The sequence below is a fragment of the Natator depressus genome, chromosome 9 (genome assembly GCF_965152275.1).
Source record: "Natator depressus isolate rNatDep1 chromosome 9, rNatDep2.hap1, whole genome shotgun sequence".
Lineage (NCBI taxonomy): Eukaryota > Metazoa > Chordata > Testudines > Cheloniidae > Natator > Natator depressus.
This window is the reverse complement of record NC_134242.1, coordinates 26,210,824-26,235,216: the sequence shown is the minus strand read 5'-3', so window position 1 is coordinate 26,235,216 and position 24,393 is coordinate 26,210,824. Positions and strand designations below refer to the sequence as shown.

General features: G+C 39.5%; 1 protein-coding gene across 12 annotated transcripts in view; it reads left to right on the top strand.

Annotated features, from left to right (window-relative positions):
• Window positions 1-24,393, top strand: part of MBNL1 (muscleblind like splicing regulator 1) — a 192,116-nt gene that overhangs the window by 136,968 nt on the left and 30,755 nt on the right. For 8 of the 12 annotated variants that reach the window (XM_074963759.1, XM_074963753.1, XM_074963762.1 and 5 more), the window contains 2 exons: window positions 16,075-16,245; window positions 17,619-17,711. In XM_074963759.1, the coding sequence (XP_074819860.1) occupies window positions 16,075-16,245; window positions 17,619-17,711 (264 nt within the window). The remainder of the gene's footprint in view (window positions 1-16,074; window positions 16,246-17,618; window positions 17,712-24,393) is intronic. The other 4 variants (XM_074963760.1, XM_074963757.1, XM_074963756.1 and 1 more) reach the window with 1 other exon arrangement.

The following is a 24,393-nucleotide window of genomic DNA, read 5'->3' as shown; positions in this document are numbered from 1 at the left end:
TGCTGGTTCTGGAAAACAGCCGTGTACTGCATGCTAGGAAGTGTGGTACATTAAAGGAGGAGAGAGAAAGCATGAAAGTGGGAAGGAGTTGCTCCAAAGGAGAAGGTTGCACTTATTTTTGTCTTTTGTGTGTGTGCACGTTTGGAATAGTCAGGCACAAAAGTGTTTGGCAAATACACACATTTTATTGAGGCCTGGCCTGGAAAATCCCACTCCTAATGTTTGATTTCTCCTTTCTTCCCCCTCCAGCTGGGCCAATCCAGCTCTTATTGAAGTTAATGAGAACTTGCCCATTGACTTAAATTGGAGTTGGATTGGGCCTCTTACAAATACCGCTAGCTTTCAATGCTATAATGCCTTTGCAGCTGTTGACATTATTGCTCTTTTCATCAGGAGTTGTTTTGTGTGGGTGTGTGTTGGAGGTGAGTTAGGTTATCTTTATCTTGGTATGTGAAAATCCAGAGGGAGCCTTTTTCTCATTTTCAGCATGCACTGGTGTTGGAAGCCCAGTTTATTGAGGTTGCAGCTTTCAGTGATTTAGAAGGGACACTACTGGATTGTACTGAGATTGTCTAGCCCACATTTCCTGTCAGCCAAGTCTGTTTCTTAAACAGTCTTATGGTGCAGACTGCCTAATTATGGATTCTTCAGAGGTGCCTCCTCACTGCCTCAAAACAAACGTCAAATTCTTCAGCTTCATGTTGTGCACATTGCAGGCTGAAACAGTGACTAAACACTCCTAAAAGGAAAACTGCACATAATAGAGAACACAGTTTTTGTTTCTAGGCAAACGGGGTTTGTTTAGTGTTCAGTGCACATACAGTATTCGTAAAAAAGCCAGACAGGGCAAACTTGTGGTTGAAGTACAGGGCTGTAAATCAGGGGATCTGGGTTGTATTCCCACTTCTCTGACTCATGTTAGTACAGTGCGCTAAGACTAAATTAATGTTTGTAAAATGTCTTGACATCCTTTACAGTCAAGCACAGTAGAAATATAAAGCATTATTAAGTAATGTTTGTGTGATATAACACACACAAAGAGAAGTAACTTTATTTTCTCCACCCCAAAATATATCATCTTTATTTTTAATATTCAGTTATTTGTAAGGGGCATTTGTGGCCTGTTGTTCACCTGTGGTTCAGAGCAAGAGTTCCTGAGACCACTGGGTATGTCTACACAGCAAAGAAAAACCTGTGGCTGGCCTGTGCCAGCTAACTCAGGCTTGTGGGGCTCAGGTTGTGGGGCTGTTTCATTGCTGCATAGACTTCTAGGCTTGGGCTGGAGCCCAGGGTCTAGGACCCTGTGAGGTGGGAGGGTCCCAGAGCTCAGGCTCCAGCCCATGCCTGGAAGTCTACACAGCAATGAAACAGCCCCACAACCTGAGCCCCACAAGCCTGAGTTAGCTGGCATGGGCCAGCCCTGGGGTTTCTTTGCTGGGTAGACATACCCTCTGAGAACATTACTAGCCACTCACTAGGGTTAACAACAGATCTACCCTTTTTATTCAGTGAACATCAGTGAAGAAATGAGATAGAAATATCAAACTTCAATATTTACATTTCCCGAATACAAGAGTCATACTGACACTCAATGGTGTCAACAGAGTTGCCCCACAGCTGGCCCTTCCCATTCTCCCCAGACACTCGTGAACTTCCTAGTCTGGTTTATCTAAGGAAGCTTTGGTCTTGTCTGTCCTGTCTTGAGTAACCTTTCTGGTGCTTTTCCCTCAGAATGACATTGGCATTGTCCAGAATCTCCCCTTCACCAGGTTGCTTGGGTGGATTAGAAGAAAGTATTGCATATGTACATCTTGGAGAAAGCATAATGGGCCATAGTTTGCCTTTAGATATGCACACTCCTTTGGCCTTGTAAATTAGTAGATACACATAGTATTAATTTAGCAACAAGCCCTGTGATGGGGGGAAGCAGTAGATGTGGTATATCTTGACTTTAGTAAGGCTTTTGATACTGTCTCGCTTTTACCTACTCAAACGAACTAAGAAAATACATCCTAGATGGAGCTACTATAAGGTGGCTGCATAATTGGTTGGAAAACCATTCCCAGAGAGTAGTTATTAGTGGTTCACAGTCAAGTTGGAAGGGCATATCAAGTGGGGTCCCACAGGGATCAGTTCTGGGTCCAGTTCTGTTCAATATTTTCATCAGTTATTTAGATAATGGCATAGAGAGTACACTTACAAAGTTTGCAGATGATACCAAGCTGGGAGAGGTTGCAAGTGCTTTGGAGGATAGGATTAAAATGCAAAATGATCTGGACAAACTGGACAAATGGTCTGATATATATAGGATGAAACTCAATAAAAAAAGGAACAATCAGTTGCACAAATACAAAATGGGAAATGACTGCCTAGGAAGGAGTACTGCGGAAAGGGATCTAGGAGTCATAGTGGATCACAAGCTAAATATGAGTCAACAGTGTAATACCATTGCCAAAAAAAGCAAACATCATTCTGGGATGTATTAGCAGGAATGTTCTAAGCAAGACACGAGAAGTAATTCTTCCATTCTACTCTGCGCTGGTTCCAGAAATATGTGGACAAATTGGAGAAAGTCCAGAGAAGAGCAACAAAAATGATTAAAGTTCTAGAAAACATGATCACTGAAGGCAGATTGAAAAACATGGGTTTGTTTAGTCTGGAGAAGAGAAGACTGAGGAGAGGACTTAACAGTTTTCAAGTACATAGGTTGGTACAAGGAGGAAGGAGAAAAATTGTTCTCCTTAACCTCTGAGGTTAGGACAAGAAGCAATGGACTTAACATGCAGCAAGGGCAATTAGGTTGGACTTTAATAACAACTTCCTAACTGTCAGGGTAGTTAAGCGGTTGTATAAATTGCCTAGTGAAGTTGTGGAATCTCCCTCACTGGAGATTTTTAAGAGCAGGTTAGACAAACACCTGTCAGGGATGGTCTAGATAATAGTCCAGTCATGAGCTCAGGGGACTGGACTAGGTGACCTCTTGAGGTCCCTTCCAGTTCTGTGATTCTACTAAAGTGAATCATATTTAAGAAATGGCTTCAATGGGATTTTTTTGCATGTATCTGTGTGGATTCTTTGAACTTTTAAAACAAGCTTTTAATTGTTCCAACTTCACCCTAACACATCTTTCACTTACTTGGAAACCTTTCCTCACAAATAGCACTTGATTATTGAGGAATAAGCAAACATATATCCAAATGCTATAGCAATGGAGAGGTGCTTCTGAAAATCCTGTAAAGTGGCAGCTTACACTGAAATGTGGTCTGTGAGCTTTATGGACCTGATCCAAAACCCACTGAATTCAATAGAAAGACATATGGATTTCAGATCAAGCCCCGATTGCATTTACATTATAACCGTTATCTTCTCTGGTCAAAGAACTGGCCTTTCCTGTTTACTTCAGCTTGAATCCCGTTGATTGTTTTCCTTTCTTTTCCCCTTACTCACTCTCACAGTAAAATACTAAGAATGGGGGGGAAATTATAAAATTTTAAATAAATATTTTTCATTTTTACCAAAAAGTGAGGCGACGCGAGATAGACAGACAAGTTGAGTAAAAAAGAAATAAAATCAGTTCTGTATTGGTGGCATGTACAGCTATTTACTTTCCTGTGTTTTTTTAATTTAAAATTATAACATTATGCTATAACTAGAGCTGGCCAGAAAATGAGAATTTTCCCTGTGAAAATTTTAACAGGAAAAAAGTCCATTCAAAATGTTCATGTCAGATTATAATGGTTTTCCCACTAGACAATTTGAAAAGTTATGGAAGTATGGAAGTCCATTTTTTGACTCTTTTCCATTTTTTTGGACCATTGGAGAACAGGTACAAAGTGTGGAAAAATGGGCTTTTCCCCACTTTCTGACTGTTTTCCAAGTGGAAAAAAAGAAGCCAGTATTACTTCATGTTACAAAACCCTGAGAAAAGTTAGGCATTTCCCAACTATTTGAAACAAAACTTTTTAAAATAAGTAAAAAAAATTATTTCCATCTCAACAGGGTTTTGGGGTGATTTTTTTTTTAAATATGGAAAATTTCATTATAAAAGAGATTTCTTTTGTGGGGAAACATTCATTTTTGACAAACCTAATTTTTCAACTAAAAATATTTTTACTGGCATTGTTGATAATGATAATACGCAACAAAAGACCTGTGATTTTTGTGGATAGGTTATAGCTCTTATAACTAAACGGATCAAGAACCTGTTCTTAATATTTTCAGCTCTGCATGTGTGTTGGCTTTAAAAAAAATTTCTTAGGCAATTATACCCGGCCAAGAAAGGGTAGAAATAGGTCAACAGTGCCGTTTGCTCTCATGTAGGATTCTACGGTAGGTGCCTCTGGCCGTTCTGGGTCGTTCTCCCCGCACCCTGTGGTTGAGCTTTGAACTGGACTCTTCTTCTAGATCTCACCCTGTGGCTGTTGCTGTCTTTGCAGCTGTTCCTGCGCGTGCCTTTTCATTTATTTGATGCTTGTATTTTTGGCCTTGATGCAAATCCAGCTCCCTTTGAATGATGTCATCATGCCTGTGTGCTCTAGAATTGCTAGCAACACCAAACATTGTGCAGCTTCTGTTCGGGCAGCATGGTAACTTCTGTTTTCTCTCAATAGTAGTAGCACGGTTTGCTATATTTTGTGCCCCAGTGCAGATGAAAGCCATACGTTGGAGAAGGTGCATGCAGGGCCTTATCTCCCACTGACTTAAGTCAATGGCAAATGTCCCACTGACTTAATTTAACTGGCTGTTAACAGGCATAAAGTGAAAGACTGATGTGGACATAAGTACTTTTTTTGTTTCAAGGGCTTAGCATGTCACTGGGTTATAAACCAATTCTTCTGAGTGCCATCCACATCTCCTGGGAAGTGTGTTGTGGACAGAGATGTCAGCTTTTTGGCCAAGTGCCACTTCTTGGTGTGAAATGGCATCTCATAGGATATTGTTGAATCTCTGTGAGGAAAGAAAACGGAGTGATTTATGATGTTAAAAAAAAAAAAGATTAGTCAACCAGTGTCAATATTTCAGTGTTATACAGAAAATATATTTCCTGTTCCAGCCCCTACTCAGTCTTCTTCAATTCTACATAAATCAGGCATTTAAACACTAGAAATTATGTAAATATACACAACATGGGCCTGATCCAAAGCCCAGCCAAATCAATGGGAATCTTTCTATTGACAGTGGGCTTTGGATCAGGCCCTTTATGCATAAGCTCCTATCCTGAGAAGTACCAAATGCTCTCAACACAAGTCCCACTCCGTGGGAATTGAGGGAGCACAGTGTCTCTCAAGCGTTACTCAGCCTCTCACAGGATTGGATTCTTAAGGGCCGAGGTTGCAGCACCTATTGGCCAAGATAATATTCCTGATCAATCAAGGCTGTTACAATGAACTTGCTTTTTGTAGGATGCATAAAGTAACCTGCTCCTAAATCATCTGTAACTGTAAACATTCAACAGAAGCACGCATTCCCTATGCAGGGAGGTGGGGCAAGTAACGCACTCAGCAACTGACTGGCGACTTGATTTTTCCCTCTCCTTTAGCATGATAAAATATACACAGCAGTGCCCAAGTATAACATGGTAAATACACGAGGGAAAAGCAACTCTGCAGAGGTCTTATAGTATTCTCTTGGACTGGGCAAATGCAGGCCAGCTACTTCTAATCCCAGTCACCTACTTTTGCCAAGGCTAGACAGTTAAAAATATTGCAGACATAACGCTGCCCTAATTTAATGACACTCAGGCTGGTTGTTTAGCACAGCCTGGGCTTTCAGCCTAAATGTCGTTGATATGATAGCAGGAGAAAAACATCATGTGATAGCTGTCTGTGCTTTCCCCTCTCACTTTCACATTCCTACTTATTAAGATACATTGTTGCCATGGCTGACATTACCATGGCTCACAACAGCTCCGTATTTTTTCTCTCGTTTTAATGCATATTTATGAATAGTCTGCGTAGAAAGTCTAATTACAATATCAAACATTGCACTATCTTTGTAACACTGTTGTCAGGAGTCAAGCACTTTATGAGTGTTGTAAAGTTGTGTTATAATACGGATGATCTGGTTTATAGGAGCCAAATTACATATTGTGATACAGTAGCCTTATGGTTTTATGAAAAATTATGCAATGATGGTGAAATACCATATTTTGACCAAGTAACATATACAATGCTTGTGTTTTAACTATATGAGTAAAGTAAATTGGCAGTAAAATCTGTCTGATTGGTTTGCTTTATATGTTGTTTTTTGGTGTGTCACGTTGTCTACAGTGGATCACAACTGTGAGTCCTACATCAGGGTAGATTGTCAGAAAAGGTCAGACACCCCAAACTGGTGGTGTGTTCTGAAATTAGATTTAACCAAGCCAGCAACACTTGTGAACATCTGGATCACTATAACAGTCTTACCATGGAGTCACGGACAGTCCCTCAGGTATGATCTCCAGTCTATCATGCCACCTAGACAAACTGGACTTAGTGATAAATGGTCAATCACACCACATCAGGTTGCTTCCAGTCCCAAGAGACCTATCACTTACCCCAGATCAACTGGTAACCTAGATCTTAACTTAAAGACCATGCCTGTAGCCAGTCCTGGAATAAACCATATAAAGGTTTATTAACTAGCAATAAGAGAGTTATTTACATATTCAAACAAGCAAACATACACACACAAAGGAGTTAACATCTAAAGAGTGACAGAGCTGCAGAGATCTGTCTATTCAATGTGTGTTTCAGGGCAGACCCAGGGGGGACCCCCTGGGGAATCTCTGACTTCAGTTTGGTGTCTCTAGACCTGTCACAGTTCAAACAGTGAAAAAGATGAAAAGTCTTCTCATCAGCTATTTTTATTTCCTTCTTCCAGCATTAAAAGCGATGGGAGGAAGCCTCCTGCACATAGTCCTCTGTGGGTGCAATAGGGCCATTAACCATTAATTCCCTATTAATTCCTTCTGGATGGGCTGGGGAGGTGTCGATTCCCATGCCTCAGTTCACAAGTTCAGAGCAAACATTTTCAAAGTTATAAAGCAAAACGTACAAATTTTCTTATAACACAGAATACAGACATTATAAGTGTGATTAATGCATGCAGCAGCCAACAAGCATTTCACAGATTCTAAACGTTAAATACATTCTTATTAGGCTAATACCTATTCTGAGCAAAATTAACATATGGGTGAACTGGTCTCGTCTCCAGCTATAAGTTTGTCAGTTCTTAACTAACGACTGCCGTCTGGGCACGAGCTGGCATCTGGCCTGCCAGTGTCACAGCAGTGCTATCGGTATTCCTTAGCATGAATATGTTTGCTAGTTGCCTAACAGTAATTTGACCTCTTCCAAACTCTGAAAAGGATGCAACATGATTAGATATGTTAAATTGCTAATGCACCTGAAATGTGATAGCTTTTCTTTGGAGTAAAAATAGATGGCATCAGTTATAGAAGAGTTGCTCTTCCCTCCTTAACAGATTTCTTAAATTATTTTTAAAAGTCAGATGGTAGCATTGTTTTGTGTTATTTAATCCCAAATATATTTTAGTTAAGAATAATGACTTTGCATGGAGAGGAAATGTGCAGAAAAAACTTTCATCACCGCTGATACACAGATGGTATCCTGAATCAGGAGATGTTCTTTGGTTATTATGGCCAGACCCTCAAGACTTCGCTACAGCCCTAACGGATGAGAACATTTTAGTAATAAACTTGGCCAAGATGCACGTATTCTGACGGTTCACATATTGAAGCACCGCTATGCTTGCATTCCAGTAGCAATACGATAAATAAGTTCTTTGCCTGACATCTCTGCTTGTCCCTAACATCTGAGGGCAGAAGGAGGGGGAGCTCTTTCCTGGTAGCTCCTCATTTACTGTCATCCAAATGCATTTTGTTGAAGTACCATAATATCCAAATTGAGACTGTTGGAGAACACAGTACCAGTACACTGAGAGTTAGGATTACTATATGTCTGGATTTTTCTGGACATTGCCTCCTTTTTGAGTCTCCGTCCTCTGTCTGGGCAGATTTTTCAAATAACAGGAAATGTCCAGGGTTTTTGCAGATCAGAGGCTGCGGTTCAGAAAGAGCCATGATTGATCCACTTCGCTGTTGGTCCCTCCCCAGCATCTGCAGTTGATTGGTCCATTCCCCTGCAGCCACAGCTGCCAGATCCCACTCAACCAGGCCCCGGCTCCCAGCCCTGGGGGGGAGGGGTCCTTCCCAGGGGCACTGACTGACAGCTCTTGTCAGAATCACCAAGAATCACAGCAACGTTCAGTTTACTCCTAATCTCAAAGGACGAGTAATTTACCCAGGTCAGTTGCACTTTAAGTCTCACACCAAAGATAATGCTTGTAGGCAATTCTATAGTAAACTATATGACGATTTATTAAATAGATAAAGGAAAGTAGGGAGTTGTTTATAAGATTAAAGCAAGCAAACAAACATAGACAAACCAATGAGTTTACAGTCTCAGGTTTCAAAAGGAAATACAGGTTTCTATAATCAGCAAGCTCTTTTTGACCGTTAGGGCTAATCCAGGCTAAGCAGCTGGGGATCTCTTGCTTATGCCTAGAAACACCTTGTCCCTGCAGAGTCCAAGCAGCGTAGAGATACCTCATTCCTTTTGTTTGGGGTTTTTATCTCATCCTGCCATGTGCTTTGAGCTGCAAACTTGGCTGATGGGAGGAGTCCACTTGCATGACTCATCTTAATGGGGAGGAGCGCAGAAAAAAATAAGTCTTTAGTTCTTTTGTTGACAATTGCTTAGTCCAGATATAGGACAGTTTCAGTTGTAAGATCCACCCATAGCCTGTCAGGTTTTGATGGACTTCCTCTTTTGAAAGGGGCATAACAATTACTGTAGAGCAGCTCTTCACACAAATTAATGTCCCTCTCCTGTATGGCGATTCATACAGTCACAATACAACCGCTCAAATACTATGTTACAATATGGAACACAAATATTATTACAAGTAAGTCACAGTCATTTAATAGAGTCTAAACATTAAACATTTTCTTAGAATGCCAATATTGATTTTATCAATATTAACCCATAAGTTATCTAGACAGGTTCCAGCTGTCGTTGTCCACCAGGAACATGGGGACCTTGGCATGAGCTGGCACCTGGACTGTCAGCATCACAAGGTGAACCAGTGACATTTCCCTATTTGTAGCTCATCTCATAAAAATCCCCCATAAAATGGAAGGAGTGGGCAAGAGACAATGAAAATCTATAGGGAAAATAGGAAAGTAGGAGACTAATCTGTGTCCACATTGTATCTGTGAATCAAGTTCTTCTTTAGTCTAAAATGGGGTAACTCATGGAGTGCTCATACTGTAGTTTCACTTCACTCATTTGACAGTAATTAAGTCTGATTTTCTACACTGCTTCAGTGTAAGATGTCATCTTTCAGGCAGCTAGTAAAGATCTGTTGTTTTTTTCTGTAAATCATCAGCAGGGATTATTAACATGGATTTTAATATAAAAAAGTTAGACCAAACTAAATATGGTCCAAAGACGCTGGTTCTTTTACAGAATATTACAACTTATATTAAATATGATTGGAAAGTCATGTGTTGAAATGAAGTTGGTTTATTTGTGCAAATTTGATTTAAATACCTGTCCATGCTGTCAGTGTGTTGCTAAAAAATCAATCAGGATTAATCAGTCTAACGGATCTTTCAAGATTAAGGGCCATATTCCCTCCTGAGCCAAGATAGCTTGGTACAGGAGAGAGGGGGACGTAAGACTTCAGATTGCTGGTTACAACTCCATGATTCTTAAGTTCTCCTGATCCTTCTGACAATTATAGCAGCCTCGGGGCTACTCTGTACTTCTGACAGCTGATTATGGTCCCAAAGGAGCAGAGCTCTGTTCCATTACTGGCTCTTCCCCTCCCTCCTTTGACAAAGCTCTGTCCTGGGGCATTGCAGTTGGCAGAGGAGCCAACCCCACCAGCTTTTATGCCTGTTGGAAGTTCCCATCTGCTAGGGGAATTCTCAGCTTGGTAATCATGGTCAGATTCTGGCTCCTTTGTATTACTTAGTGTAAAGGAGCCAGACTGCAAACTAGAATCTGGCCCATAATCATCTGGAAATGTAGTAGTTATGCCTTCCCATTAAGTCTTTGAGAATTATGCAACTAAACCCCACAAGCACTATCACTTGTTGACTTAGGGGCAGATGTTTGATTTATTTCAATGGCAGTTAGGCACCTAAATACCTTTTTAAAATCTGTCCATTGGACTTCAGAGTTAAAGTTGCAGTTATGTGGGGTGATGACATTACTCCAACTTCAAAGGTGTTTCAGGACTGCTGTAATGTCATAAGCTCACAGGAGTCGAAGATTATAAAGACGTACTAAACCAATTGCATCCTTCTGCACGTGCACGATATATAGTCCAGGGCAGAAGGATAGAATATATCAGATTTGAGGGCATGTTTTTTCCAGCTGTATTTATAGTAATGTTGAATATTGAGATTTATGTACTCATTTTATGCTTGAAATAACAAACTAAAATTCAACACATTGCTCATTTATGGATTTTTTTATTTTTATGCTTTTAATGTACCTCCCTCCCCCCACAAATCTCTTATTTATTACATAGGATTTGATTATCACGTAGTGTCCTAATCTTTATTTGAAATATTAGACTGGGTCCCCCCAGATAGTCAGTGTCAAAATGCTACATTATTTGGTCAGATTACACACAGTATTTCATATCTTATCTACAATGTAATTGTTGCATTTTTCTCCGTTAACTGCACCCTGACTTTCTTTTTTTACCTGCTGCTGACATTTGAGGATATATTGCAAGGGAAGATGACGCCAAGCACAGCTTACTATGTGTACCATTGGCCTGTTTTTTAAAGTTTTAACAAATTTTTAACTGTTTGAGAACAGATGTTCTCAGCTAAATTGTCATCTGCCTTAATTTGATCAAACATATGCTGTCACTTTTACAGGCTAACAAGGAAATCCTTTTATTCATAGTAGAATCATAACATTACATACAGCCATTAACTGAGACTTCCCCAATTGTCATTTAACTGTATCACACAATTATGGAGGACAAGGACTAACAGGCTGATTCTGCTCTGAGTGGACTAACTCAGGTATGAGTCCACTGACCTAAAAGAAGTTAGGTGGCTTTGAAACCACTATAAGTGATAACAGAATCTGGCCCGATAGCTTTAGACCCTGATCTAGCCCAGACGCTGCCCTTACACAGTCCCACTGACTCCATTTGTACTCTGGCCAAGTGCAGGGATCTGTGGCCAGCTTGTCTGGCAAACTACAAAGATGTGTAAATAAGAATCTCACAAAATCTTCACAATGGCTGGAGATGTACCAAATGCAATCTAGCAAATCAGTTACACTTACATAGTATAGGACAAGAAGCAGGCTATGCATGGGCCTCTCTCTCCAAATATGTATGCTCCAGCAATTGTTTATGCCAAAGGAATGAAGCCCCTGACTGTGTTCATTAGAGACCAGATCCTCAACTTGAGTAAATGGGTACAGCTTTATTGAAGTCAGTGCAGCTATGGCACTTTATACTAGTGGAGGATCTGGCCTGAAAGCTCTCTTTGTGTGCTTAGCACTCACCCTCCATTTGCCTCTTCTTCTACCTAGCTCTCTATCACCACTGTATTCTGATCTGTAGTGTTGTGGTAAAGACCTGCTACAGTGACCTTGTATTGTACATAAAAGTACAGAAGTGATTATATGAAATTACTTACTGTGAAATTAATTACTTTTAACATATGAAGAACCTCCAAGTGGAGCTTCTTTTTGGCTTGCTTGCCTGTCTTCTGCAATCTCAGAATTGTATGTATTCTTACAATCCATCCAGATCTTCTAGTCAGATTCTAAAGTGGATAATGCAGCTCACTGGATTGGAGTCACCTGCCAGCTATAGGAGCCATGCTGCTGGGGAGGGAGGAATCAGAGATGCAGCTTAGGGCAGCCTTTTCTTGGGAATGAGGATTCCTTTCCCAGAGGATTTCCAGGATGCAAAGGGTTAGAAGGCTGCATTACAGTACTCTGCTGCCTTCAAGACTAGTCCAAACCTTCCTGCCTGAGGAAAAAATTGCAAGGAAACTGTAAAATTTAGTTTGTGGGCTCCCCAGTCTCTGTCCTGTGACCTTTTTAACCCTTGCATCTTTTTTCTCAACATTCTGCTAAACTTAAAAAAAAAGAGTTAAAACAACATTGAGTCAGACTTTAAACTAATGAAAGAAAGGAGGATTACATAAAGTGACTCAGCAAAACAAAACTGACACACTGCAGTCCTTGTGTCATTAAACACGGACTTGTGTTTAATGCTGCCCATACATTATGTCTTCTAGATAAAGCCATGTCCTGTTGTAGCATTAGACAGGATTATCTCTAGGTGTCAAAGATGAATAAGAAATCTCTCACTTTCCTGCCACCCTAGAGTGCAATTTCAGATTAGAATTTCTTTTTGGAAGAGGGAACTTTATTTGGTTTTGGATGCAAACTGTTTTACAGATCATCACAGTCCTGTTAAATTTCTGCAGTTTTTAGTTAGGTATGATATTTCGCCAATTAGATCCTCCTTATGGTGGCTTGGAACATCATGAGGTAATTAAGTTGTATTTATGCCACAGCGTATGCACTGTGTAGATACATACGTTCTCTATGTGAGATCTTCATTGATTAGATGGCTTAGCAAAAACATCATTGAAGGAACTTTTTTTGTGGAGGTTTGTTTAAAAAAAAATACAGTCCATAAGCCAGATGTAATATAATTTAGGGGTGGGTGTGTGTAAATGTTGAATATTAGGAAATATCGGTTTTTGCTATTTAAGGATGAGACGTGTTCTTCTCTGAGATTGACAGGAAACTCTAAAAAAGTCATAAAGGTAATAAAATTAGATTTCTTCAATTTATTCAAATTTAACCTTGAGTTAATTTAAGAGGTCAGGTACAGTATGGGTACATTCTTAATATAGCCTTCCATTCATGTGTTTCAAAAAAGAATAACAAGGTATTTTTCATATTAAAGTGTATGTTTTGGGGCTGCAAAATGGCCTTGCAAAGTCTGCATTCTCGCTGTCTCAGCCCAATCCAATTGCCTTACGTAGGTGTAAGGCTAATGGAAATGAGGGGGACTGTGTCCCCCAGATCCGCATGCAGAGGGAATCCTCTGAAGCATGGATTGTCTCCTCCCATCTGGTAAGGAAGGTCAGCTTCCTACAAGGAATGGCCTTCTTTCAGACTTCAAAGAGGGCTCTCTGCTCCTGAGATCTCTGTGGAAGACTGGGAGGGAAAGAGAAAAAGGGCAAGGACTGGGTAAGCCAGGGGCAGGAGTGTCCCACTCTGTCTCTGTGGACTTTACCTGGAAAAGATCTGGGGCTGTATTATCTGGAGCTTTTCTCTAGAGCCACTTCCACAGTCCCCTACTCCTCCCCCCAAAAGGGGTCCCTAAGACAGCTATAGCTGAGGAAAGCTCATGGAGCAGTGTGGCTCCAAAGAGAACATGCCACAGAGAGTTGCTTTCTCTGCCTACATATGGATGGTCAGGGCCTCCGGCAGATTCCAGGAGATCCATGGGACTTGGGGGCAGGCCCTGTGACTCATTCTAAATGAGGGTAAACCACACAGGGAAGGAAGGAACTCTGTGAGGGGATTCTCATTTAGATTTCCTCCACCTGATCCCCATGCCACAGGTTTTACCGTGGGAAGGGATACTCTGGGAATTTGCTGAGGCTGTATTAACTCTCACAGCTATTGTGATCCCTGCTTGGCGTATGGATAGATGCACAATTGGGAGGTTGGGAGTATAAGTTCTTCTTCCTCCAGACAGGTCCACAGCTCCTCATCATGGAAGTATTTTTGGCTTTCTGTAGCAACCTATCCTTTCCCTAATATGCCTCAGCCTGTCACAGAACCATCGTCCATGACCTTCTGAGGGCTGCTAGCTCAAGAAGCTACAAGTATGTCTCTCAGCTTGACCAGCATGGTAGTGCTATTGTTTGTTCAATACCTGCATCCTGCATTTTTTCTATTGTGCCTGTAATAAATTGGTAGATATGTTTATCCATCCTTGCTCTGGATAAACAGGATTTGGTAGATTGCACCTTGTAATGGAAACTATACTTCACTCATGGAAATGTTCTAAATAATTATAAATAGGTGCTCTGAAAAATACATTTTAGTGCAGTATTCTTTAGAGTGACTGCAATGGGTACATAACCCCAAAGCAATTTCAAGAATTATGTATAATCCCATTATCAGACATACTGCCTTATGCAAAGATCATTGAAATGCCAATTGGCTCGCTGTGAAAACGAGGTTCATATATGTTGAGCTGCCAAGAGTAGAAAAAGATAGGTAGGAAAAAAAGGGGGGTTTTGACTAAAAAAGAGAGTTCAAATTAGCTTTGTGGTTTTTTGAGCAAAATTCAGTGTAAGGTCAAACTATATTGAGTTAATTTGTTTCCTGAAAAAGCAAAACCAAGCCAGATGAAAACAGCTTAAATTAAGGCTCTGTTTTTCTGTCTCTGCTCCTGCTTGGATTCATTTCAAAGATTAAGAGAGGAAGCAAAAACTTACAGTTTAAGAGATCGGTTCTCCCAACAATTGATTTTATTCTCCTTGTATTTGTGTTTTTTCAGTTGATTTAGTGTCTCAGAGGAAGAACGGTCTTCATTGTTGAAAGTTTAAGAACAATTATTGCATAGAGTTTTTCATATTGCTAATGAATGATGATGTTTTCTAACCTCAGTCCTATGAAATGTTAAAGGGATACCATCATCTTAAAAATCATACTTCTCTCTGGTAATGTTTTATCTAGTGTTGTGATATGTATTGTTACAAAAATTACGAAAACAGATTTACTGAGGGAAAATGTTTTTCCTGCTTTTCCTGCTTTTCGCATTTGGCAGCATTTTTTGTGTACTCAGTTTTACTCCTTCTCCTGTATATTTAGTAAAACCAGCATTTTCCAAAGTGACCTGTGATTTTAGGTGCCACCTTTTTGGATGCCCAACGCGGGAAACCTTCAGCCTAGTTTTTCAGAGTGTAGCGCTTGCACAGTTTCCAGTGACTTCAGCTGGAGCCTTGAGTGCTCAGCACTCCCAAAAACGAGGCCTCCTAGTTTCACAGGCTGGGAACCCAGATTTTAAGGAAGGCACCCAGAAATCAGAGGTCACTTTTGAAAACATTTTCTGAAGTAATTTTCCTTTGTTACGTGTGGGGTCTTTCATACAGCACCAGGGAAGAGAGAAACAGTTCTGAAATAACAGGCAAAGTTGTCTTCTTTTCAGGAGGACTCTGGGGTAGGTGATGTACCTGAAATTACTTCTACCTCATTTTAAAAAAAATATGACTGAAGTTCACATTGCATCCTTTTAATCCAGACAAAATTAGCATGTCAAATTTGTTGCATAGAACATAGGTGTGTTCTCTCATAGATGGTGTGTGCCATTGCCAAAAAAAAAAAAAATGTATTTGATATGATCACCTTTTCCCAGGAGTGCCATGTGGTAGCAATAATCAGAGCTGTAGAACCTTATTGGTTTGCAGTGTTATTTCCCTAGTAATATTTCTACCCTTGAATGCTAGCCTAACCTTTCATTGCTTCCTGTTCCCCTTATTATAATGCAAACAGATCAGTCTTTAGCATGTTCAGAGTAGTATTTGTACTTTCTTGGGCTCACTTCTAAAGTTGGACTGCACTCCAGTAGTTGCATGTCTGGCTGTATAGCCTTTTGCCAATGTGGAGACTTGTGGAGGCAGGTCTGTGGGTTACATGAGTGCTTTGGCTAGGGTATTTTTAATTGAAAAAGATTTTGTAACCACAGAAAACAGTTGTTTTCTTTTCAAGGGAACAGCATTTTGCTCATCTTTAGCAACAGTAGTTCTCTGAGGACATGCTGTAAAAACATATAGTTTAGTGATACTACTTTAATGTTATCATTCTTTATTTATTGTTGCTCTTATAAATATTTGGTTATCCATATGTCACTTTGTTTGGTAAGTGACATAATGAAGGTGGATATTCCTGTGGCTGTTTTAACACCAGTTATGCTCATTTCTCCTATGTTTAGGGTCGATGCTCAAGGGAGAACTGCAAATATCTTCACCCACCCCCACACTTAAAAACACAGTTGGAGATAAATGGACGCAATAACCTGATTCAGCAGAAGAACATGGCCATGCTGGCCCAGCAAATGCAACTAGCCAATGCCATGATGCCTGGTGCCCCATTACAACCTGTGGTGAGCATGTTTTCAACTCTTACTTATCAACAGGGCAACATAGTGAAGAGCCACTGATAATTATAAAACAAGTTATGGCAAATAGACTAAGACTGATGCTGTAAGATAGCCAGTATCAGATATCTAGTAAGATGCCAGTAAAATTTGGCATCAACCTCTAAATGATGGAGAAATCAAATACAATAAAGTGCTTTTCTGTAACCATTTATAGTGCTTTATTTTACCTTGTTTGAACTGTACTTGGAATAATAGTATTCTTGTTTTGTTGATTTAATTATATTAATTTTAATTTGAAAAAATGTATGTCCATCCAGAGTGCCAGCAAAATAGATTTCGTTTGCACAGTTCACATGCTATAGGAATTTTAAAATTATTACATTTTCACAGTGCACTGTTAGACAAAGTTCAAAGCTGTCAGTTAGACCTGTGTGTTTAATGTAAATTTGATATGCCAGGTCAACACATCAGGCTTGTCAGGCAGAAGGATCAGTAAATTAATCCCATTTTTAAAAATGGGAATAATCCTGAAAACCTATCAGAAATCTGTTTTCTGGTTACAACATGAGCTAATCATTAATACATATTGCCTGTCCTACTTTTCTGATACCTTGCTTAATATGCACATGGCAGTGTATCCCATAAGCTGGTCTCCAAGGGGATGAGTTAGTTTATATTGCTGCAATGATCCACAGCCTCAGTGTATATAAATATGACTGTCATCAGCCAATTATATACGTACGCAGTTGGGAGCTGAACACACAGTGCAGGACACATCACTGATTTAATTCCACTGAAGTCAGTTGAGTTAAACTGAGAATAAATTTGGCCCCCAATCCTTCAGGTCCAAGCCACTAACTCAGTTACTGGAGGGCACCAATAAAGATGAACAGGACTGGTGTGTTCTATGCAAAAAAGTACACAAGGCAGTCCACTGTACTGCCAGTTGCAGTTCTTTTATTTCATACATAGGGGATGAAGGGAGGTAAAGTGATAGCCTATGAGAAGTGAATGGATGGAAAACCCTACATCTGCACTTTCCCCTGTTTGTTCCCCAAGCATCCTGTCTTGATTGTGGGTAACTTGATGAAATAGAATTCACCCTTGGATCCCTTCCTCTTGCCTGCTTGCCTCGCAGACTGCATTAATAATTTGTGATTTGTCTTTTTAACTTGGTTTTTATTTTAAAATAATGTAGTAATAATTTAAAATTCCTAAATGTAAAAGTAGAGATTGCAAAAATCAGAGCAGTAGCAAGAATTATCATAGTTGTGTAAAACAGTTGCAAGGTCCCACACTTGCTGGGTTTAAAAATATCAGTAATTTTTAAACATATTTTAATTAGTTAACTCAATACAATTATTATTCTCTCATAGAACTATATGCCTCAGTCATTCCAAAAAAGAGGGGGGGAGGGATCTCCATATTACATCGACATTGATACCAATTATCAATACCATACGTTCAAGGTGAGAAAATATTACATTTTAATTTTTGCTGTGTTGTGATAGGTCTTTCTTCAAATTAAAAGTAGTACTAGTTAAAGCAAGGAAATTCAGTAGACTGATAACAGCATACTAACTCCAGAATGTTAAGGTACCATACTAACAGTGGAGATGACATAATGTTATCAAAGTATAACCCAGACAGTACTCTACGATGTGGGCCTACCAAAGGCCTCAACCTGTGAGTTGGTGCCCCCTGACTTTTGCCTGCTTTCTTATATGAAATAATTCCATTCTTTGTACCAGTCAAAAAGCTCAAATGTAGAATATGTCTTGTGGGTTGTATATTCAAAATAGCCCCAAACTGGTCATCCAAGTTTTTGAACATCCAAAACCATAGATGTATTTGTGCAAATCCAAGTTTTGGACCATGCAAGAACTTGGCTGTGCAAGTTTAGGAGAGTGCTTTGGAAAAATATTGTCCATAACACATAATTTATTTGTATAATGCAGTATAACCAAACATAGCTTCCACTTGTCCTTTGCTTTGCGCATACTAATATATAGATGCTATAGCTAAGCTGCATTGACATTTCTATTTTAAAACAATACTAGAACAATAATTTTCTGCAAGATAAACAAATGGAAGTAACGTTTACTTTAATATTAAAGTTGGTAGGTCAAATTCTGCCTTTTCTTACATCCATGCAGTCCCAAATCGGGAGCAGAATTTGGGTCAATGTATTTTAACCCATAGCACAAAGGCGTCTGTTTATGTTCCAAAAAGCCCTTTATATTAAAGGACAAAACTCTTACATGTGCAATTTTTATATGTAATCACTTGAGTGCAAAAACAATAGAATTTATTTTTTCAAAGGCCATGTGCATTCAATATGTGCATGTACAATAGTGGGTTTTGGTGCACCAGCGATATTGTCTGCAAATGGATGCCACTCTAATAATCTGGCCCTAAAATTGTTTAATGGTTTCCTGAGCATAATTGAAACCGATGTTATTACAGAGTATTGTAGGAAAAATATATATGATCGCATTTGACTCTGGTTCTTGTTGCCTTGTGTTCTGTTTACTAAAAATCAATAACATATGATTTAACAAAAGTGAAATGAACTAACTTAGCGAAGAACCTGAAGTGAGGAAGTAAAGTGATAGGATCAATTCAAAAACCATACTTCTGTTTGACAAATGTTTTTAATTATTTTTGATACCAGTAATGGCTGTGAATACTATAACTGGAAGAGATTAGAGGAAAAACATTTTCTCTTTTTCAGTTTATTTACTTCATTCTTTTGTCAGCCTTTATGTATAATCTATTTCCTCTGATATAGTCAGTTTCCCCAAGGTGAAGAGATTTAAATCAAGGTAATGTAAATCACTTATATCACATGATTTTTAAAAATCATTGGTTAAAATCAGGCTGAGGTTTTATAAAAACTAATTTGAAAATTTGAGCTCTTGCAACTTCAGATTAAAATATATAAAAAACTAAATGTTCGATGATGGGGCCAATGCTAGTAAGGTATCTTTTTGGAATTTTACAAACTGCGATAGCCAAAAATATTGAAAATGAATTGATTCTGTAAACACTTAAGAAAGTATATAACTTTATTCCCATCAATTTCATGTGCTTAAAGTTAAATATGTGCATAAGTGTTTACAGCATCAGGAGCTAAAATGATAGTTTTTAATAAAACTTTTCTCAAAGTGCCATATAATCTTTGTCACTTCAAAACAAAACTACTTCAGTGCTATCAGTGAAAAGTTATTTAGATTTTCTGTACATTAACAGTTATTGTGAATTTTTTATATACACAGGCCAGCATTTTCAAAATAGCAGACTTAAATTGGGCTCCTAAACCCACATTTAGGCAATTAAGTGTAGATTTTCAAAAGCACCTAGGTGACACAGGAGCACAAGTTTCATTGACTTCAAACTAAAAACCCTGATGGAGGAGTATACCCTGGTCAAAGCACTTCAGCTTTCTTGACTGGTGGAAGTTCAGTATCTTGGAAGGTGGTGTTGGTTACAAATATAGCATGGACTATTTGTGTTTGAGTTTGTGTTGTTCTCACAACAAGGATGTTAGTGAGGCCTTGTCTTTTTCAGCACAGATGAGCATTTAAGTATGAAAAACATTTAAATAAAAAAGTAGGAAGATGGGTAGAGCCCTGCAAATCCATGGATATCTACTTTATATCCACAGCCCATTTTTTGTGGATTAGATGCAGATACGAGTTTTTGTATCTGTGCAGGGGTCGAAAGATGGGATCATAAAACCACAAAAATTGGCACGGGATTTAGGGACAGATACTGAAATTGCATTTATGAAATGACGAGATTTCAAGTTGATGCACCTCTTCAGTGTACTAAAACAAAACTAAAATACCACATCAGCTTAACATTCCCAATCTTAAATTCCTGAGTCTTCCGATTCAGCCTCTTCTCCCACTTCTGCTTATTTGCATTTTCTCGAAACTTTTGCTTCCTGATGGATCATAGAATCATAGAATATCAGGGTTGGAAGGGACCTCAGGAGGTCATCTAGTCCAACCCGCTGCTCAAAGCAGGACCAATCCCCAATTTTTGCCCCAGATCCCTAAATGGCCCCCTCAAGGGCTGAACTCACAACCCTGGGTTTATCAGGCCACTGTTCAAACCACTGAGCTATGCCTCCCCTGGCAGTAGAGCTGGGAAGTAAATGGTTTCTGACAGTTCAGAATGTTTTCCAATTCTCCACGCTCCACAATTCCCAATAACCTGGTAGGTGTTAAAGCACTCACATGGGATGTGGGAGACCTGAGTTGAAATCCCGCCTCTAAATCAGGTAGAGCATGGATTTGAACTCAGGTCTCCTCCAGCCCTGGTGAGTGCCTTAACCCCCAGGCTATTGGCTACTCCAGAATACGTAAAGGCTTTCAAGTGTTTTTTCTCTCTCTCTCATATATTTTGACCAGAAATTCCCATGCAGGAATTTCTTGATGAAAGTTTCAAATCTGGAATGTTCCCAAGATCAATTTTGGAATGAGCATATTCTGACCCAAAAATATCTTTTGTCGAAAAATTCCCGACCAGCTCTACTCCTGGATTTCTGAAAAGTATAATAAAAATACTGTCCCTTTAACACCCTTCCCCATCCTAATGCAAAATGCACACCATTATGGAGAGCACTCAGAGCAAGCAGAGGGTCAGAAGGGCATTCTGAGTGCTGAAGCAACAGTTGGTTGTATGTATTGTCTGTCCAATAGCAGTATTTATGCACTGCTACCCCTCTATTGGTGAAAAGGAGAAAGGTAACTTCAAATCTGCATTTGAGCATGTGTCAACTTTTAATAGTTTTTCTTGGCAGGCAGGGCTAGGTGGGTAGGATTGAGCCAGTGAGCAGGTAACCACATCCATCAGGCTTGAGAACTTGAATCCTGTACAGGATAGTTCCAGGCCCTGATCTAATGCAAACATTTTGGAGAGTGGGAAAGAGAAGAGGGGATATAAGCTTCTCCAAGCCCTAAGCAGTGTTTACCCTGAGCCTCTGAGTCCATCTCCTCTGTTTCTTCTTTGTGTTGATGGCCAATCTCTAAAGCTTACATAACATTTGAGGGAAGTATGGCAGGATAAAATACGACAGGTTCAGTCCCACCTCATGAAAAACAACATTTTAAGGTGGCAAAATTCTTCTTGTGTTTAACCCATGTTAGAGTATAATCCAGGAAGATATCTATTTTTGCACTCTGAATGTCTAGGTGGTCCGCAGTACATAGGATAGTTTTACAACACTAACGGGGTCACGTAGCTGAGGAGAAATCCAGACACAGTCATCCAAGATGGGTCATCAGGGGGGTGAAGGGGGTAGCCACTGTAAAATTAATGTCCTACAGATAGTCATATCTGTGCAAAGTGAATAAAAAGTATTATTACAATTAGTGCCTAGAAGCTCCAGGCAGGATTGAGGTCTCATTTTGATAGACACTGTACAAATACATAACGTGACACAGTCCTTGCCCTGAGGCACTTACAGTCTAACTACGTATAAAACACTGCTGTTTTGACTTGCTTACATTCTACATGGGTAGAGTATGTGACTACACAAGACTCAACACAGTGGAGAGTCAGAAAGAACCACATCTGCAAACCCCACAGAAATATACTAATTCTTTCAGCCTTCTCAGGGCATCCTCCTTTTATTTATCAGGATTGCCTAAGATTCTTAAATTATTGATTTCTGCTTGTAAACCAGGCAGAGCCTCTAGCCTATGCGTGCTACCAGTGCTGGGCACAAATTTTGCTTCCAGTGAAGTTTCAGTGGGAGCAAGTTTGTGCTGCAAACACCCTGATCCAGTATGTGTGGCTTTTCTCAGTCACCTGAGGGTCCACTGCTTATACACTGCCAGAAAGTTGTGTCCCTTGATTTGACTATAATTGTCAGGCAACGGTGCATTCCATAAAGCTGCCTGGGAATTTATTCTAAGCTTTGAAACAGTGTGAAGTTTGGTTCTTGGATCTCTCTTTCACTGACGTAGCCACAAGGGAAGTTATCAGCAGAATGTGCCAGCCAGCACCTTTACTTTCGGTGGCTTGTTGATTAAAGAAATCCCCTTTTTGTTGTTAAAGTAATAACTTAATATTGCAGGCACAGGTAGTAGCTACTGAAAGCTATATTATAGCTTTTCTTTCTCATAACTTTCTCAGATTCCTTTTTTATGAAAATTGCCATGTTCGGTTTCAGTGCGGAGATGTTGGGGTTTTTTTTATTTGTTTTTTGTTTTTGTGTTGAAAAGTGAGCCAGTTCAGCCAATTTTGAATTATATGAGCTTGAGAACACATTTCATATGTGTTTTGATCAAAACTGGCAATTTTGTATGTGTACACTAGAAGTTTTCTGAACTCTTTATTAAAATGGGTTAAAGACATGTTTGTTAAGGGACATTGTACTAAAGCCTGTAACATTTGCAATCTGAATAGCGTTCGAGGAACCCAGTCAGTTGCAGGCAGCTGTATTGGAGCGTGTTGGATTACAAATGAGTTTATCGTACCTACAGATCCTGGAATTTATTGGCATAAACAAATTTAAGTCAAATAGTTCTATGTTTTATTTATTTATTTTTGCTTTGAGGCTCCAAGGAAATTAAATGTAAAGATAAAAAATAGAAATAACTAAATACCAAAGTTAGAAAAATTAAGCTCTCAAAAGTCATGAAATTTCCAAAGTAAAGGTTATTCATACAATGTTAAGACAGCTTCATTATCCGGCTTCACCAGAAGGAGGGCAGGAGACACTGGATGTGGTTTAATTAGGCTTCAACTTTATTATTAACTGTCTGGGGGTACCCGATAGATAAAAGTGTACAGTGCAGATAACTCCATGATCATTTCAATAGCTACCCAGGGGCTTCTGTCCGCCCACCCTCCCTGTCCATCCTGCTCCCCACCCAACCAGCTGCTGGGACCTTATCCTCCCCCACACCTTGATTGAGGGTGAAGAGATGGTCTGTAATGGAGGGGTGGCTGGCTCCCTACTATTGCAGTCATAGGAGCCCAGAACCCCCAATGTTTCCGTTCCTTTAACAAACACCTCCTTTTAAATCCCTTACCAAGTCATTTATCTGATCATTGTATTCCTTCTGTACAAGCCCTCCCAGCTTGCACCTGTGTACTTTCCCTACTCTTCCAGCCCCCTGGGGGCCGGGGGAGGAGGGAAGGAGATGAGTCAGCATCCTCATGCTGACCTGATCTGTGTCTGCAGCAACTTTCGTGCCTCTACCCTTAAAGAGGTACACACCTTCCCCTGACAAGCTAGACAAGCCCCCCCCCCCCCCCCGGCTTGAAGTGCTGTGCAGTCATTGCCAGATTTTGAAACATGTTGTGCAAATAGTTGCAGGAAATATTTTGTCCCTGCTTTTATTTGTATGAACAGTTTCTGTTGCTCATAATATCCATCTACATGACATATAGGCACAATCAGGTGTTTAGATATCTGGGCAAAATTGCTGTTTGAAGCCACAAAATTAGATGCATAAAGGGAGAGGCCCAGTTCTGTCTGAAAATCAAGTCTTCCTGTTTTCCTTGTTCACTGTAAACCTTCATGTATTTATTGTTTGCTTTTAATGTACGAGATCATTAAGATTTACGGGATATGTAATGAGAGCAATTAATCATTGTGGGTGGAGCTGGTTGGAAATTTTTTTTTGAAATGTTTTTTCACTGAAAAATGCCATTTTCATCATACTAAAATATTTTGGAAAAAAGTGTCTATTGTGATGAAAATTCCCATAGAACAAAATTTCAGAATAAAAAGAAACTTTGGGGAAAATTTTCATTTTGAATAATTTCGAAATTTCAGGTTTTTTTTCATTCTAATTTTTTTTCATTTTTATATAATATTTATGATTTTACATTATTTCATGACCAGTCCATAGTACTCTGTGTCAAAGTGTTTCAGTGCAACACAAGCCGCAGACAATGAAGGAAGAGCTCTGTGTAAGCTCAAAAGCTTGTCTTTCACCAACAGAAGTTGGTCCAGTAAATGCTATTACCTCACACACCTTCTCTCTCTAATATCCTGAGACCAACATGGCTTCAACAACACTGCATAGTATTATGTATGCTTTACAGATGAGAAAATTAAGGCATATCATGATAAACCAGTGGCTTCCCCAATAGCACACGATGAGTCAGTATCAGAGATGGAAATAA